Source organism: Diadema antillarum, unplaced genomic scaffold (assembly GCF_040938485.1).
Source record: "Diadema antillarum isolate AM-2024a unplaced genomic scaffold, OU_Dant_1.0 seq00000879_RagTag, whole genome shotgun sequence".
Lineage (NCBI taxonomy): Eukaryota > Metazoa > Echinodermata > Echinoidea > Diadematoida > Diadematidae > Diadema > Diadema antillarum.
The window spans coordinates 48,490-62,278 of NW_027271743.1; the positions used below are offsets into that span (position 1 = coordinate 48,490).

The following is a 13,789-nucleotide window of genomic DNA, read 5'->3' on the forward strand; positions in this document are numbered from 1 at the left end:
GGAGGAGGAGGAGGAGGATCCAACTCTCCCGCTTTCGACGGTAGATCTCCCGCCGAAAGCCCATTTTTGCAAAATCTCCCGTTCTCCCGCTTAAGATTTAATTTCTCCTGCCCTGGCTCTGTGTCTCCCGCTTGAAATGATTTCCTATTTAGTGTCATCGTATGTTGAAAAATAAGCCTTAGATAGCACGAGAAAGCATCTACAACCCTTCTGCTTCCAGGACCCTTAAGCGGACCCTGGACCCCGGCCGCAAGAAATTCGCGCTTCGCGCACATCAAGTTGGAGTCTCCCGTTTGCTAGGGGCATATGGAAAGGTTGTCTCTTTTAACCCTATAAAGCCCAAGGGGGGGCACATTGTGCCCCCCCTACCATATTTTCGTTTGCCACTCCTACACCCTTTACCCGATTGCAACCAAATTTGGTGACTTTTCCTAAAATCTTATTGCGAACATTTTGATGTATAATTTAGCTATGTATGATATTGCTGGTTGCCATGGCAACCGTAAACTGACAACCATGTTCGTCAGATTTTACATGATTTTCTGTTCTAATTGCAGTTAACAATATAATAATTAATGAAATGGGAGTTTTCTTGGCTGTAATTAGCTGAAGGACCAAATGGTGAAGTAATTATGGTTGTGAATTACTCTGAAATGGTTTTCTTATTATTTCTTTTATTTTTATATGACATAGGCATCAAACAATAGATATAATAGAAATAATTGAAAATACAGCATTTTCCAAAGACTACCCTTTTATTTTGTGTTATCTTCACACCAGCTTTACCTGTAATATCATTTGTTTTTCATATTATCAATCTGCAAACTCAAAATTTCAACATTTTGGAAATATGAAATGTGATACCAATATATGTATCCATTCCAAGCAATACATCATAGGTTTCATATATTGCTTTATATTGTAATGAATAGCGCCCCCACATGTTGACCTTGAGAAATTTAAACCGTAACAAATAGTGAAGGTTGATTTGCTTTACCTTTATGGTAAATATTAAAATGATTGATATGAAATAAAAACATATATGCTCGGGATAAAGAAATACAAAAAAACCCCCATGATTTTAGCGTATTTCCTATGTATTTCTTTATATTTTGGCAAATAGCGCCCTCAGTGGATGACCTTGAGAAATTTCAAATGTTGCGTCATGTAGGGTATGAGTTGCTCTATCCATGTGCCAAATATGACGGTCATACATCATATAATAAAGAAGTTATGTAGGGGGGGCACAATGTGCCCCCCCTTGGGCCTGGAAGGGGTCAAAATAGCTTGGGCTTTATAGGGTTAATACACACAGAACACGCGCGCGCGCACCCTGTGTTATAACCTATGGAGACGCACAAGCAAAACCCGACTTACTGTCATTAATGGAAAAATATCATAAAGTAAGTAATGTCCGTGGACTTGTGGCTAGCGGTTTTCTAGTCTTAGGATATTTTTCTGTAGAATACTAAAATTAGAAGATAAATGGACTTCTAATAACGTCGGACTGGCTGCTCAAAAACAGTTTTGTGAGTTCACTTCAGAATAACTGCCCCATAGGATTGTACACACTTCCTGAAGTATTCGCCGTGTGATGCAGTGATACCTCCCTATGTGAAAGGCTGTATCTCCGCATCCGAATGGCACATGAAGCTGTGGCTTCTACCATATTACGCGCCAAAAAATTCTCTATCATATATGTCAAACTCATTGTGATTGGATTGTAGGTCTTGTCGGAATTGGCAAAAAACTGAGAAGGTCCCGTCCTCAATCCAATCACAATCAGCGACTCAGAGAAGCTCATTATCATATGAAACATGACGTCACTGTTTATTCGTCGCTGCATTTGGACGAGTTATGATTTCATATACCGTGAGTTATAACGTAAATTGGATATGTATTTCTCATTTCTAAGTTTCCTGAAGTCAGCGGTGAACCCTTGTATTAACTGACCACCTACTGTACCAGTTATGACTTTATATGTTGCTGAGAAGATATAGAAAACGGGAATTTTCTTCTTCGATGATGTTCGATGATCGTATCTTTCTCGGCAAGCACATATACGCAGAGTGCACCATTGTGTAATGGGGGTGAACGTGCCCAGGTAACCGCGAGTGGAGCATGAAGCACAGTGCAGTGCAGTGCCGGTGGAACTTGCAGTGGTCAACATTCCAACATGATTGTGAATCTACACTACATCAGCTTTCAGTTTCTATTTGTGCATCTTAGAGTGTACTTGGGTTTTGCTATTAATTTACTGAAGTTGCTGCACATGACCAGAAAGCGACTGTCACCAATATAAGATTGATACCTCAGTGAGTGTGTGCGTATATGTGTGTGTGTGAGAGAGTGTGTGGTCAGTTAAAAAGCAGATAATGTAAACAATTTCATGAAAAGCATGTAATTCATGTTGTCAATGTAGATTTAACCCATATAATGCTATGTTTATGACTGCCCCTATGTTGTTTCTGCAGCATTTTACCCATATTCGACAATGGACCAGTCCGTATCACTGCTGTGTGCACGACGTGTGTGGCAGACCTTGTAGGCTCATGAATGATTCAAAGCGTGCACCTTGGCGTTCTGTGTGTGCGGGCAGCGTGCACTCTCAGCTGTAGAATGATTTTAGTAGACTTTTGGCCAAAAACCTTTCCATATGTTCAGGCGGGAGAATCTCCAGATCAGAAGGTGCTTGGGGTTGGAGTCTCTTTATGATGGTGATGATGGTGATGATGATGATGATGATGATCAGTGATGATGATGATATAAATGATGATGATTGTCATGAGTATCTTCTCATTGTTTATTATTGTAATGTCTCCTCAATGCACGAGAAATGAAACGCCTTTGTTATGTGGCTATCGAAGACATTGTCTTGGAGAGAAATACATCACAAGTCCATTAATTAGAGAAAACATAAACTGTTAATCGAATGCAGTATGTTATCATTTATATACCCTGGCCCTAGATTCTGGAATTCTTTAAGCTGTGATATAAAAATTTCTTTATTTTTGAATTCGTTTAAGCGTAAGTTGAAACTTGTTTTTTGTTGAATTCATACTAAGATACTATTCATTACTTAGCTGGTCTCTACAACCTAAGGGTTCATCGTCAATCATTGAATTCATCATTGTGTATTTTTTACATTATCTTATAATATAAGTACAAACTTTGCTCAGCTGCTCGAGCTCTGAAGCACCTCAATTCCCTCTTCCGATCCCGATGTTCAGTGTGCTGTCTTTTCCTTTCATATCCTTTTTTCTTTCTTTCCTTTCTTTCCATTATTCTTTTGTGCTTTATTACTTTCATTGGGTATACCCTTCTGTCAAGTCATGTAATGTCGTTGTGTTTCTCCTGTCTTGTTCTGTTCTGTCTTTATAAACAAATAACTGTCACAAGAATCCTTTGAGTGGTCCACAATTTACAAGCATGCTTTTCAGTGGACCTCTCAATTTCTTCTCCTTTTCTCCACACATAAATTTGTATTGTGCCAGAATGCATGTATAATTTTGTACAGTGTATTTGTTAACCATTATCTACCATGTAAAGTCGAATACATGCCAATGTTATATCTTCTGATACATGTCGTGTTATGTTTGCCAAAAAGAAAGAAAGAATGAAATAAATGAAATGAAATGAAAGGAAATGAAATGAAATCATGGTTATTACTGCCCTTATTTCATTATCTTTTTGGCCACATGGGAAGGCTCTTTCACTATGCAATAGAAAAATGAAAATAAGAAACATTTCATTTGTATATACATTTTCTTTATATTGTTGCTCTAATGTGATAGTAAAAAAATAAAAAAATAAAAAAAAGTGTTACATCAAACAGACCGACAGAGGTATAGCATGGATTAAAGAAATCTTCTCGTCCTGAGCACTGCGACAAAACTTGTCATGATTATCGGTTGCCGTGCTAATGTCGGGAAAATCATCATATCTCATTGAATAACAGTTTTGATAGGGAAAAAACTGATATGGTCTTTGAAAATGTATACCAAATTTACCACGAGAAGTGTGCGTGATAAAGAGAGCGACGATCTATACTTTTATTCTTTTTTTTTTTTGACCGCAGCAATTACTTTGTAGTGTGGTGTTCATGGTGTTACAACGATTTGATTACTGTTCTGTTGCTTGATCGAATAGATTTAGATCTCATATATGACTAACCTGGAAAAAAAAGATCAAAAGAAAGCCGCTCGAATAATATTGAGTGAATAGTGTATATATGACACACCGTAAGGCTGATTTTTTTCGCAAGTCTTAAAATAATGGATGAACAGACAATCGTTTTGAGTCCAGTCGGGTTATGATGACATAAACGAAAGCTTTCATAACTTAGATCCTTCTTACCTTCAGGTAGACTTAATAAACCTTTAAAAATTTACACTGGCACAAAGCAAAGATAACGAAAGGCTACGTTTTCCAAGATATCGAACTGCCAGTATATAACAATTGTTATAAGTGTATAGCCCAATTATATCTTCTATATTTGAATGGAATAAGCTTGATAATTCAGTCGGGACTCTGTAGTGCGCAGTCTGTTAAAAAAAGTATAGCTCTTCCTTTGTTAATTCAATCGAAACAGCTTTTCCCATCTGTTTATTTAAAAGATTGTTGATACAAAGTTGTGAATTATTTATAAATGACACAACTAAATATCGACTAGAGCAAATTTGATGATACTTAATCATTAAGATGCACATAGTGGCAATTTAATTCATATTTGTAATTTCTTCTATCTCTATGCTAATTTGTTTTAATACACTTCTGTGTATACCATGCGTTTTGCTATTTGATATACATTATGTTTATACATATTATTTAGGGCCCCAAGGAAGACCACTACTCTTTGGTGAATGGGCTATACATACCCTTGAGCATCTGAATATATAAGAACTACCCAAAGTCCATGGAAGGCCATTTCGAGTAAACTTAAAAAAAACTTCATATCTTTTTTATTTGTCCAATAATATTCTATTTAACTGTGATGGGAAGCCAACATTGTGTATACAAATTAATACATATGAAGAGTTTGTTTGCAAAAACCGATAAGTCCATTTTTGACGATTTTGAAGTACGGTCTCTGCCATTAAGTACAAAATAATACCCTTTAAATGATATATTGGTCACTACATTATAAAGGTATACATTTTTGAAGTTATGGTCAAAAGAAGCAAAAATGTTCTTATCATTCTCTTTATTTTTCTTGACCTTTAATCGCATCAAATATCTCCATTTGGCAAATCTGGACTTATCGCTTTTTTCGAACAAACTCTTCATTATGACAATTAACATTTACATTAATTGTGGAGAGGCCATTTTGTGTGATGGACTTGGGTCGTTCTTCGAATCATAATACACTGTACAGGATAGGCTGCTATATGAGATGAGAGAAGTGATGAGAGAGGGCGCTATATGAATGTAAAAATGGGCCTGCTTCATAAAACTTGTCATCATTGACAAGTAAGTCATAGAATTGACAAGCTACTGAAATCCTCGCAGCTGATTGGCTGAGAGCAAATTTGTCATAGAAATGTGGCAGTTGTCACTGATGGCAATTTTTATGAAACGGGCCTCTAGACTTGGGTCATTCTTACATTCACATAAGATTTCACTCATTCATTTCAGGCACTTCTGGGGGTAATTAGGATTTATCATTTTATACAGAAGATGAGGTCCATGCATAAGCTACAATTTCCCATATCAAACTGAATTGGGCCAAAAATTGGACTTGAGTCGTTCTTATATTCAGGTCTTCGATTAGAAATACATGAATAAATGAACAAAAGAAATATCAAGAATTTGGGCAGTTCTCTTATCTATCAAATTATGAAATTTCGTTAAAAAAAAAGAAATAACTGATGCTACGATATTTTAGCCTGCAATGAATCCACGGTGTTTTTTTTTTTTTACAAGTAAATTCCAGTTTGCCCTACTTTCGAACCTTCACTTAATTTTCTTTTCTTTTCAAATGAAATATAATACAGTATGTCCACTTAATTATTCGATTTTTCCCCCAGCAGTAAGGCTTCAAGTTGGTTAGTGTTTTTTAGATTGTTAACTAAAACATAATTCATCATGAATGGAAATTTGTGAGGTATGGACATAACTTTCTCATCTATGTTGTTTTGTAAGTCTGTGGTAGCGTCATTATTACTTGAAGCATGTAGAATTCTAAATTCATTATTCATTATAATTTTCCGAGTATAATGATGAAACATCCTGCTCGAATATTATTTTATTCTCACAACTATTTGAGGTGAGAGTGAATCTGGCGTGATGGATTGAACAGCTCCTTGAGCCATTCTCTCCACGAAGGAATTCGAGTTCGTTTCATATGGGGAAATCCCCTTTGCACTTTCATAGAAATGCAACAAGAGCAGGCACATGAAATTTGTCGTCATCGTTTGAAGACGTGTCATACTAATGATATCCGCCTTGAGAATTTTCGTACACAACGAACTGTGCGCCAGCTGCGCCAGCTGCGGCTCAACGGACTTACAAGTAGAGCTCACCACAGAACTCTTACACAATGTGTAAGAGTTCTGTGGAGCTCACAGAACAGAGCTCAGTGACTAGCATCCACCTGCAAAAGTTTGTGTGACCTGCCTGTGAGCCAATCAGAACGTCGAAATAACCTGGCACGATGCCGCGCCTACTCGGCGGCACGACGTTTCACCAGCACCTATCGTAAATACGGTAATAATTAAATGCAAACTTTGAAAACAAAGGACTATAAAATTACCAAGAACTGTTTATAATCTATTAAAATTAGACTTATTCATATATTTTTACACCAATATGTCACTATAAGATTAGATCAAAATTCTCTTATTAATTTGGTAAGAGTATTACTCTTTCAGCACTTTAAGATAGTGGTGGTCCCCGGTTACTATCGTACGATCGACCGGTAAATTACCTCCAGTCATGTGACATAACAAACCGCAGCGTCACAGACACACATGCTTGCGTAACAAACGCAACGTTGTTCGCCGATCTGCCAGGCATGCGGCACAAAATAGTACGCGAATCTCGTACAACACCTAGCTGCATGCATAATACGCATACCACGCACGTCGTGTGTGTAGAGCTGGAGAACTGTATGCCGCCGCCGGCTTACGCAGGATCACAGGAAAGGTGCGGTAGTGTCAAACTCCCTTTTTCTGGTGCTGTGCCGGGTAAATCTAAACTGTTTTCAGCGATCGCAAGACCTCAGAACTGACGCGATAACAGACTGAAAATAACTGTTATACATTTGGCTGTAGTAATTTAGTGAAAAGTAGATCTAAAGATGAATATATCGTTTGCGGGGTGTGGATTTTTGGGCATATACCACGTCGGAGTGGCGAGCTGTTTTCGCAAACATGCTCCGCACATCATCGACAAGATTAGTGGTGCATCTGCAGGAGCACTGGTCGGTCTTTTGCTGGTTTGTGAGGAAATCGACCTCGGTAAGTTGAAAAAAATTCAATTTATATTGGTCATATTATATTACCTGTAGTTAGATGTTGTTGGAGATGATGTCATAACGAATGTTTAGTCAACAAAATAGGGTATAACATTCTGCCGTTGTCGTGGTTGTGTTTGGACACAGCGTCAATGTACGCTACGTGTGAGACTGTGACGACTGTATCTTGTACGTGTGTATGTAAACGTTACTCGTTAGATAGTTAGTGATCTGAAACCAGAGCAAAACGTTGATTTTCCTTGTCATATTCCACAGTAAAATGCGTTTTGTTTACGGAATGATCATGAGCTGTTTTAAATATTGCACCGTGCCTGGGTTTCGGGCCGATTGATTGTACTTATTCATGCATCTTTTCCCTTTGCTAAATTCACTTCGAGTTGTGGAGACGGACCCTTTCACACATTGAACGATACGAGGATTTCTATTGGACAATGCTGAAGGTGTAGTGGAGGTGTGACTCCCTTATAGCCAATCACAATGTACGTCTCTCTCGTCCTTCCAAAACGTGGATATCGTATACGGTGGTCTACACTACACTCCAGCTTCACATGATAATAATTACTTTGTTGAATAAAAAGATGCAAAAAAAATATTGTCAGAGAATCAAACTCAAGTCAAGCATCAGTCAGTCAGAATTATGATTTCACAGACTTAGGTACCTACATGTTTGATTTAAACGTTTAAATGCAACAAACAAGGGCTGAATCAAACAACTTTAGTCTCAACCGACTCGGGACTTTTCAATATATTCTGTACTAGCTCTGACACTTGACAACAATTATTCTTGACCGAAAGATCGATCTGTATCTGGTTGTCGGGGAAATGTTCCGCGGAGACTGCGTCTGGCTTCATGGATCCCCTCAGGAGAGCGATAATGTCAAAAAAATAAAGACTCCTCCGGACAAACACTGGGAAACAGATCTTTCTGTCTACAATTATTCTACTACACTACTACCTAGCATAGTATTGCAACTGATTGACAAATTGCCCTACATCGGCGTAAATAATTATTTACGTCGATGTAGGACAAACTATGAGTGTCAGCATTTGTGTCCTAAATTCATTACCAACCTGTACATCCTTTGTTGACAGACACTTAAGAATCTCCTTTTGGGGCATTGAAGGCTTTCAGAGAATTGCGAGATGAATAGGGGGTGGAAGCGATCATTTTGCCAGAGCCCAAAAACTTAATTTTGACTCTGTAGGGGATACACTAGGATGTTCCACTCTCCGCTAACAATCTACAATGTAAGGGAACGTACAATTGTACATGTAACTTAATATTATGACAGACTCACTTCTTAGAACCCCCTCATGCAGTTCAAGTTGGGTTCAGGGATAACAATTGCCAGCACAATTGATATTCCCCAAGAAACAGGCTGAAGTTTTCCTGGCAACTATGATGGGTAATTCCTCACAAGTTTATAAAATGACAATAATCAATTGTTTTGTTTGTTTTATTTTTAATTATGAGACTGATCCACTAACAAACTAGCCCAGTTATAATTAAAAGTGAAATACACTGCTGCTACAATATCTGTCACTCCAGAGGGAATCAATCCAAGCAACTTTAAAAAATCATCTTACATTGTATAATCTCTTTTGCAAAGTCACAAAATTTTGCATGATTGGATTGTTTTTTTTTTTCGGTATCCAAATAAATTGACCTCAAATCTATACATTGTTTTCTCCTCCGTCAAAAAGACAATTTCTGTTTTTAACCCCAAACCATTCATTCAGAGGAAAGGTCAGAATTACCTACTTCTTCTACCAGCTAATATGAAGATGAAAGCGATCTAAAGAACACTCAAGCTTTACCGGACAGTTAGTCAACTTGTGCTTCATTTCACACAAAACCAACGACAATCTTAAGTGTCAGTGCATTGACCGTTGTATATTCACCGATCAAATTCAGCTTTCAATCTTCTTGAATGCGACACTGACTTCTATGATACAAGCCGTATTTCCAGGCAAAGTGATGAAGGTTTTATTTTTGTTTTATTTTGTTTTATTTTTGCCTAGATGGGAGAAAATTATATTTACCTACACTACAACAAATTCTATTCAGAGTATACTTCCATGCATTTGTGCAGGCCACTCATACAGCAAAGCGCTGCCAACATTTGTCCCACAAAATCATATTGTAGTCTCAATGCTATTCAAGAATCTTTTGATGATATGCAGCATTGATTATGAAAGTGCACTCCAGTTTTGTAATTTTACCAAGCACAGGTGGTTATGTGTTGATGAAGCATTTCATTTTAATAGACATTATGATCAAATTCAAATTCTTTGTTGCTGATTACCAAAGTGCAGAGGAAATGAAGAGGTCAGCCCTAACTTTGACCTTGGCCGTAGAATGAACTACTGATGTTCCTGTGCAGGAAATTATTTTCCCTTGGACTCATCACAGGGCATCACAAAGGATTTTCCACCTAATTGCCTGAATTGACCAAATAGGTATTCAGGCAAGGACCTTCCACTGTAGGGGGCATACAGTGTGAACAGGCAAGCATCCACTCATAGTAGTGTATCACTAATCCAAAATGAAGTTTTACAAAATTAACATGTACTTGCTCAGGGCACTAAAAAGTGGGGGAAAAAATCAAAGTGTGCTGCAGCCTTCATTGATTGCATGTGCCTACAAAATGTACGGTACTTTGGTCAACACGGTACAATAGGCCCCTACTTTTCTAATCTTAATGCATAGTACTAGCGACTTGACAAGTTGGTAGAAAATACTACATGTAGTTGGTAAGAAATTGATGTGAAATTTATCAGGTTAGACACCAGTACTGTCCATGTCGTGTAGATCTGCAATGTAGGATTGAAATCTCAAAATTCTGCAACCTACTCACTACTTGTATATACCTCCTGCTGTGGAAAGTTGAGCAGATTTTATCAAATTGTAGTGTATGACGCATGTTCAAGTGAGTATGGAAGACAGACTACGAAGTGGCACATCTCAAGTTCTGCACAGGTCACACGTTCACCCATGTGACTTGTCCAGCTTCAAGCCTACATTTATCAGCAGCTCACTTCAAAGAGGATGGGGCTATTATGTAACACCCTTTGTGCTCTTCCAAGGGTAGACATACACTATTGTAATGGAAACTTCTTATCACACTGTCTACAATAGGCAGGTTCTTTCAGCTCTTTGATCTGGTTCAGGTACTCTCAACAGACACTGCCAGACAAGAGCTTTTAGTATTCTATTCATTATTGTAGGGTCTACAGTATGCTTTGCAGTCAGCTGTCATTGTTTGAACTCCACTCTCCTGCACAAATTACCATTAGATTCTCGGTCACATCATTGAGATCTCACCTCGCTGGTTACATCGTGGATCTTGTGGATCTATCATTTGTAGACCTGTGTCCATTGGTTGTATACAAACTCTTGTACACTAGGTCCTACTATAAGCCTATTGTACAGTTTGTATGCCAACGTGGGAACTTTTACCATCTTGTTTGTTCAACCATGCCACAGAGAGGGTACCCCAGAACTAGCAAAGATTTCTTGGGAGAGGCCCAATTTCATCTACTGGACATATTAACTACTGTAACAGTGGAAATTTTCGCAGTGTTGAAATTTTCGCGCATTTCGCGCAACCAGAAACTAGCACGAAAATAAAAGCATGCGAATATTTTTGCTTGCCATAATGTTCCTGTGCGTGATGTCTTGATTCTGCGGAATTAAAAACGCACGAAACTCTCCTGACCCGGCCAAGCGTGAAAAATTAGTCGCGCGAAAATATCCACTTTTACAGTAAAACTCTCACACACACACAAACACACAAAGTGAGAGAGAGAGAGAGGAATGTTGCATGCGTACAATATTGTACATTGCATACACATTTACACTGAAAAAGGCTACATCCTCTGAAAAAAAACAACAAAACTATGTAGGATAGGAACTGCGAATTTTATTTGGTTGTGTCAGATTAATTTCAGAGGACATGTCCAGTCCACACATTTCACAAGAAAAACAACCAATATAATCATATACAGCTGTAGGACTAACATGTAGGCCATATTGTATATGATGTACAATGTACATGTATGTATCTCTGTCATACAGAGTTTGGTTGAGTGATAATGGTAAATCATCAACGTAGCCATTGCTTGTTTAGCTGGATTTAGCTCTTCCTCCTGTCACAAATGCTCAGGCTGGTTCTTGACAAATGGCTTGTCAACCCTGCCTTCATGTGGAGAGCTGTGCAGAAATTTGCCAGCAATCAGATTTTTGTAATAGTGAGGAATGGTTCTGTTTGCCAACAAATATTTGCGTATTGAATTCAGTGCTTCGATGATGCATAATATTGTACTGAGGCCCATAATTCACCGGGAGATCTCTGTCTCCATGATCATAGTGCTTCTCAGATACATGTACTTTTAAATGGATGAAGGGATAAATAAAAGGCAATGCATTTCATACAACAAACTCACATCTGCAATGAAAATACACTTGACAAATTCTGGTAGATACCCATTTTCATGCAAATTGTGCCCATCTTAATACAGTCCACAGTGAAAAGCTTACTGTATTTTTTGTGGCGCATCATCACATTACCTGTATCGAGTCAGAGTTAATGAAAGGAAGAAAATGTGTGTGAAGCTGACTTTGGCAATATAACTGTTACAGTTTTCTAACTTTTGTTTTTGTTGTTTTTTAAATACTTTTCTAGCAGCGACGTAGGCCAGATGTACAAATTTGTATACTGGGGGTATATTGAATTGAAGCTTAGCATCTAGCAAATTCATGTCTGCTAAAAACCAAAAATATTTTACCGACATTACAATGTGGCTCTCCTTGTGGCGTATCACATACAGGTGTATATATTTGGTACAAAAGAACATTACCCGGTAAGTTGTAAGATTTCGCAGACTCCGTCATATAATCTTTCTTTATCGAAGGTTTTTCTTTCTGTGGTATCCATTGTGCATTTGTGTAGGTAAAGTCACCGAGGACATTTTGAAGACTGCGGTCAAAGCCAGGGCGCGTTCCCTCGGCCCGTTGCATCCTGGCTTCAACATTGTCCAGATCCTCAAGGATGGCATGGAACGCATCCTACCGGAGGATCTCCACCTCCGGGCCAGCGGCAAACTCCATGTGTCCCTCACACGGGTCTCTGACCGCCAGAACGTGATGGTTTCGGAGTACACGTCCAAGGAAGACGTCATGGATGTAAGTTTTGCGTCCACGCTTTTTCATGAAAAACAAACAGAATGGGAGATGCCAACGTTGCCAGGAATCATCAACTCACACATTGACAACACATTGAACTCTGTAGTGTAGAGGTTCTTTTTTGTAGCAAGGTGAGCTGCTGTTATTAAAAGTGGTCTATCATTTTGAGGGCATTTTGATTTGAACAGTCATTAGCAATAGTTGCGAGGTGTTGATTCCATCCTAATGAAGTGTTGATTCAGTTCTTATAAATTTTAGTGTAAATTGCAGAAGAGCTCTGCCCCTATTGCCTTGATTTCATGGAGAGAATTAGTTTTTTTCCCTTAAAGCTTTGAATGCAGACATTTTCTGATCTTGGTTGCACAGATAAAGTTAAAGATCTTATACATTTTTATCAACAATGTGCCAGTGATTGTGGCTTGATTGATGGGAATTTTCAGTATGAGCTAATAGTTTTGTTGTCCACGACCACCCTTATCCAATGGCATACACCTCAAAAGAGAAAGGAAATCAATGCTTTTGATTAGTAACACTAGCCTTGTACAGTGTAGATCAGTGCACCAAGCGCAAACTTGATTTTTCCAGGTCATTCGGGCTAGTGCTGACAAAACATGATACAGTCATTAGCAGGGAGAGGCCTTTCCTCTGATACTCTCAACATACCAGTTAACTTTTCCCCACAGTATAAAAAATTCCCCTGTCATGTAGTAACCATGCAATACCCAGTAGTTGCCGTTCACTGGAAATTGCCTGTAAACTGTTGAACTCTGAAAGTGATATCGTATTGCAGTGACTGAATGCTCATTTTCCGTTGAGTAATCTATGGGAAGAAACAATCACAGATTGCGATATTTAGTGAGTACCTATGGTACATTGTACAGTAACTGTAGCTACACATGAATAGACAGGATACCAATACTGTACAGTATGAATAGGCCTGTGATCCTTTGTTATACTTTTCAACTGTACCATTTAGGTCTTACAAATGGTAGTACAGTAGGTGTGTGCATGATTAGTTCAGAGTACCAAAACACATACAGACACACACACACACACGCACACACGTATACACAAATATTTAAAACAGCAATACAGCGGCTTGGGAACATTTTTTTTTTTTGGGGGGGGGG

General features: G+C 38.3%; 1 protein-coding gene across 1 annotated transcript in view; it reads left to right on the forward strand.

Annotated features, from left to right (window-relative positions):
- Window positions 1-7,159: 7,159 nt before the first annotated feature.
- LOC139740769 (patatin-like phospholipase domain-containing protein 2) overlaps window positions 7,160-13,789 on the forward strand; it is a 28,002-nt gene continuing 21,372 nt past the window's right edge. Inside the window, exons 1-2 of the mRNA XM_071651343.1 lie at window positions 7,160-7,457; window positions 12,427-12,659. Of these exons, the coding sequence (XP_071507444.1) occupies window positions 7,298-7,457; window positions 12,427-12,659 (393 nt within the window). The 5' untranslated portion in view covers window positions 7,160-7,297. The remainder of the gene's footprint in view (window positions 7,458-12,426; window positions 12,660-13,789) is intronic.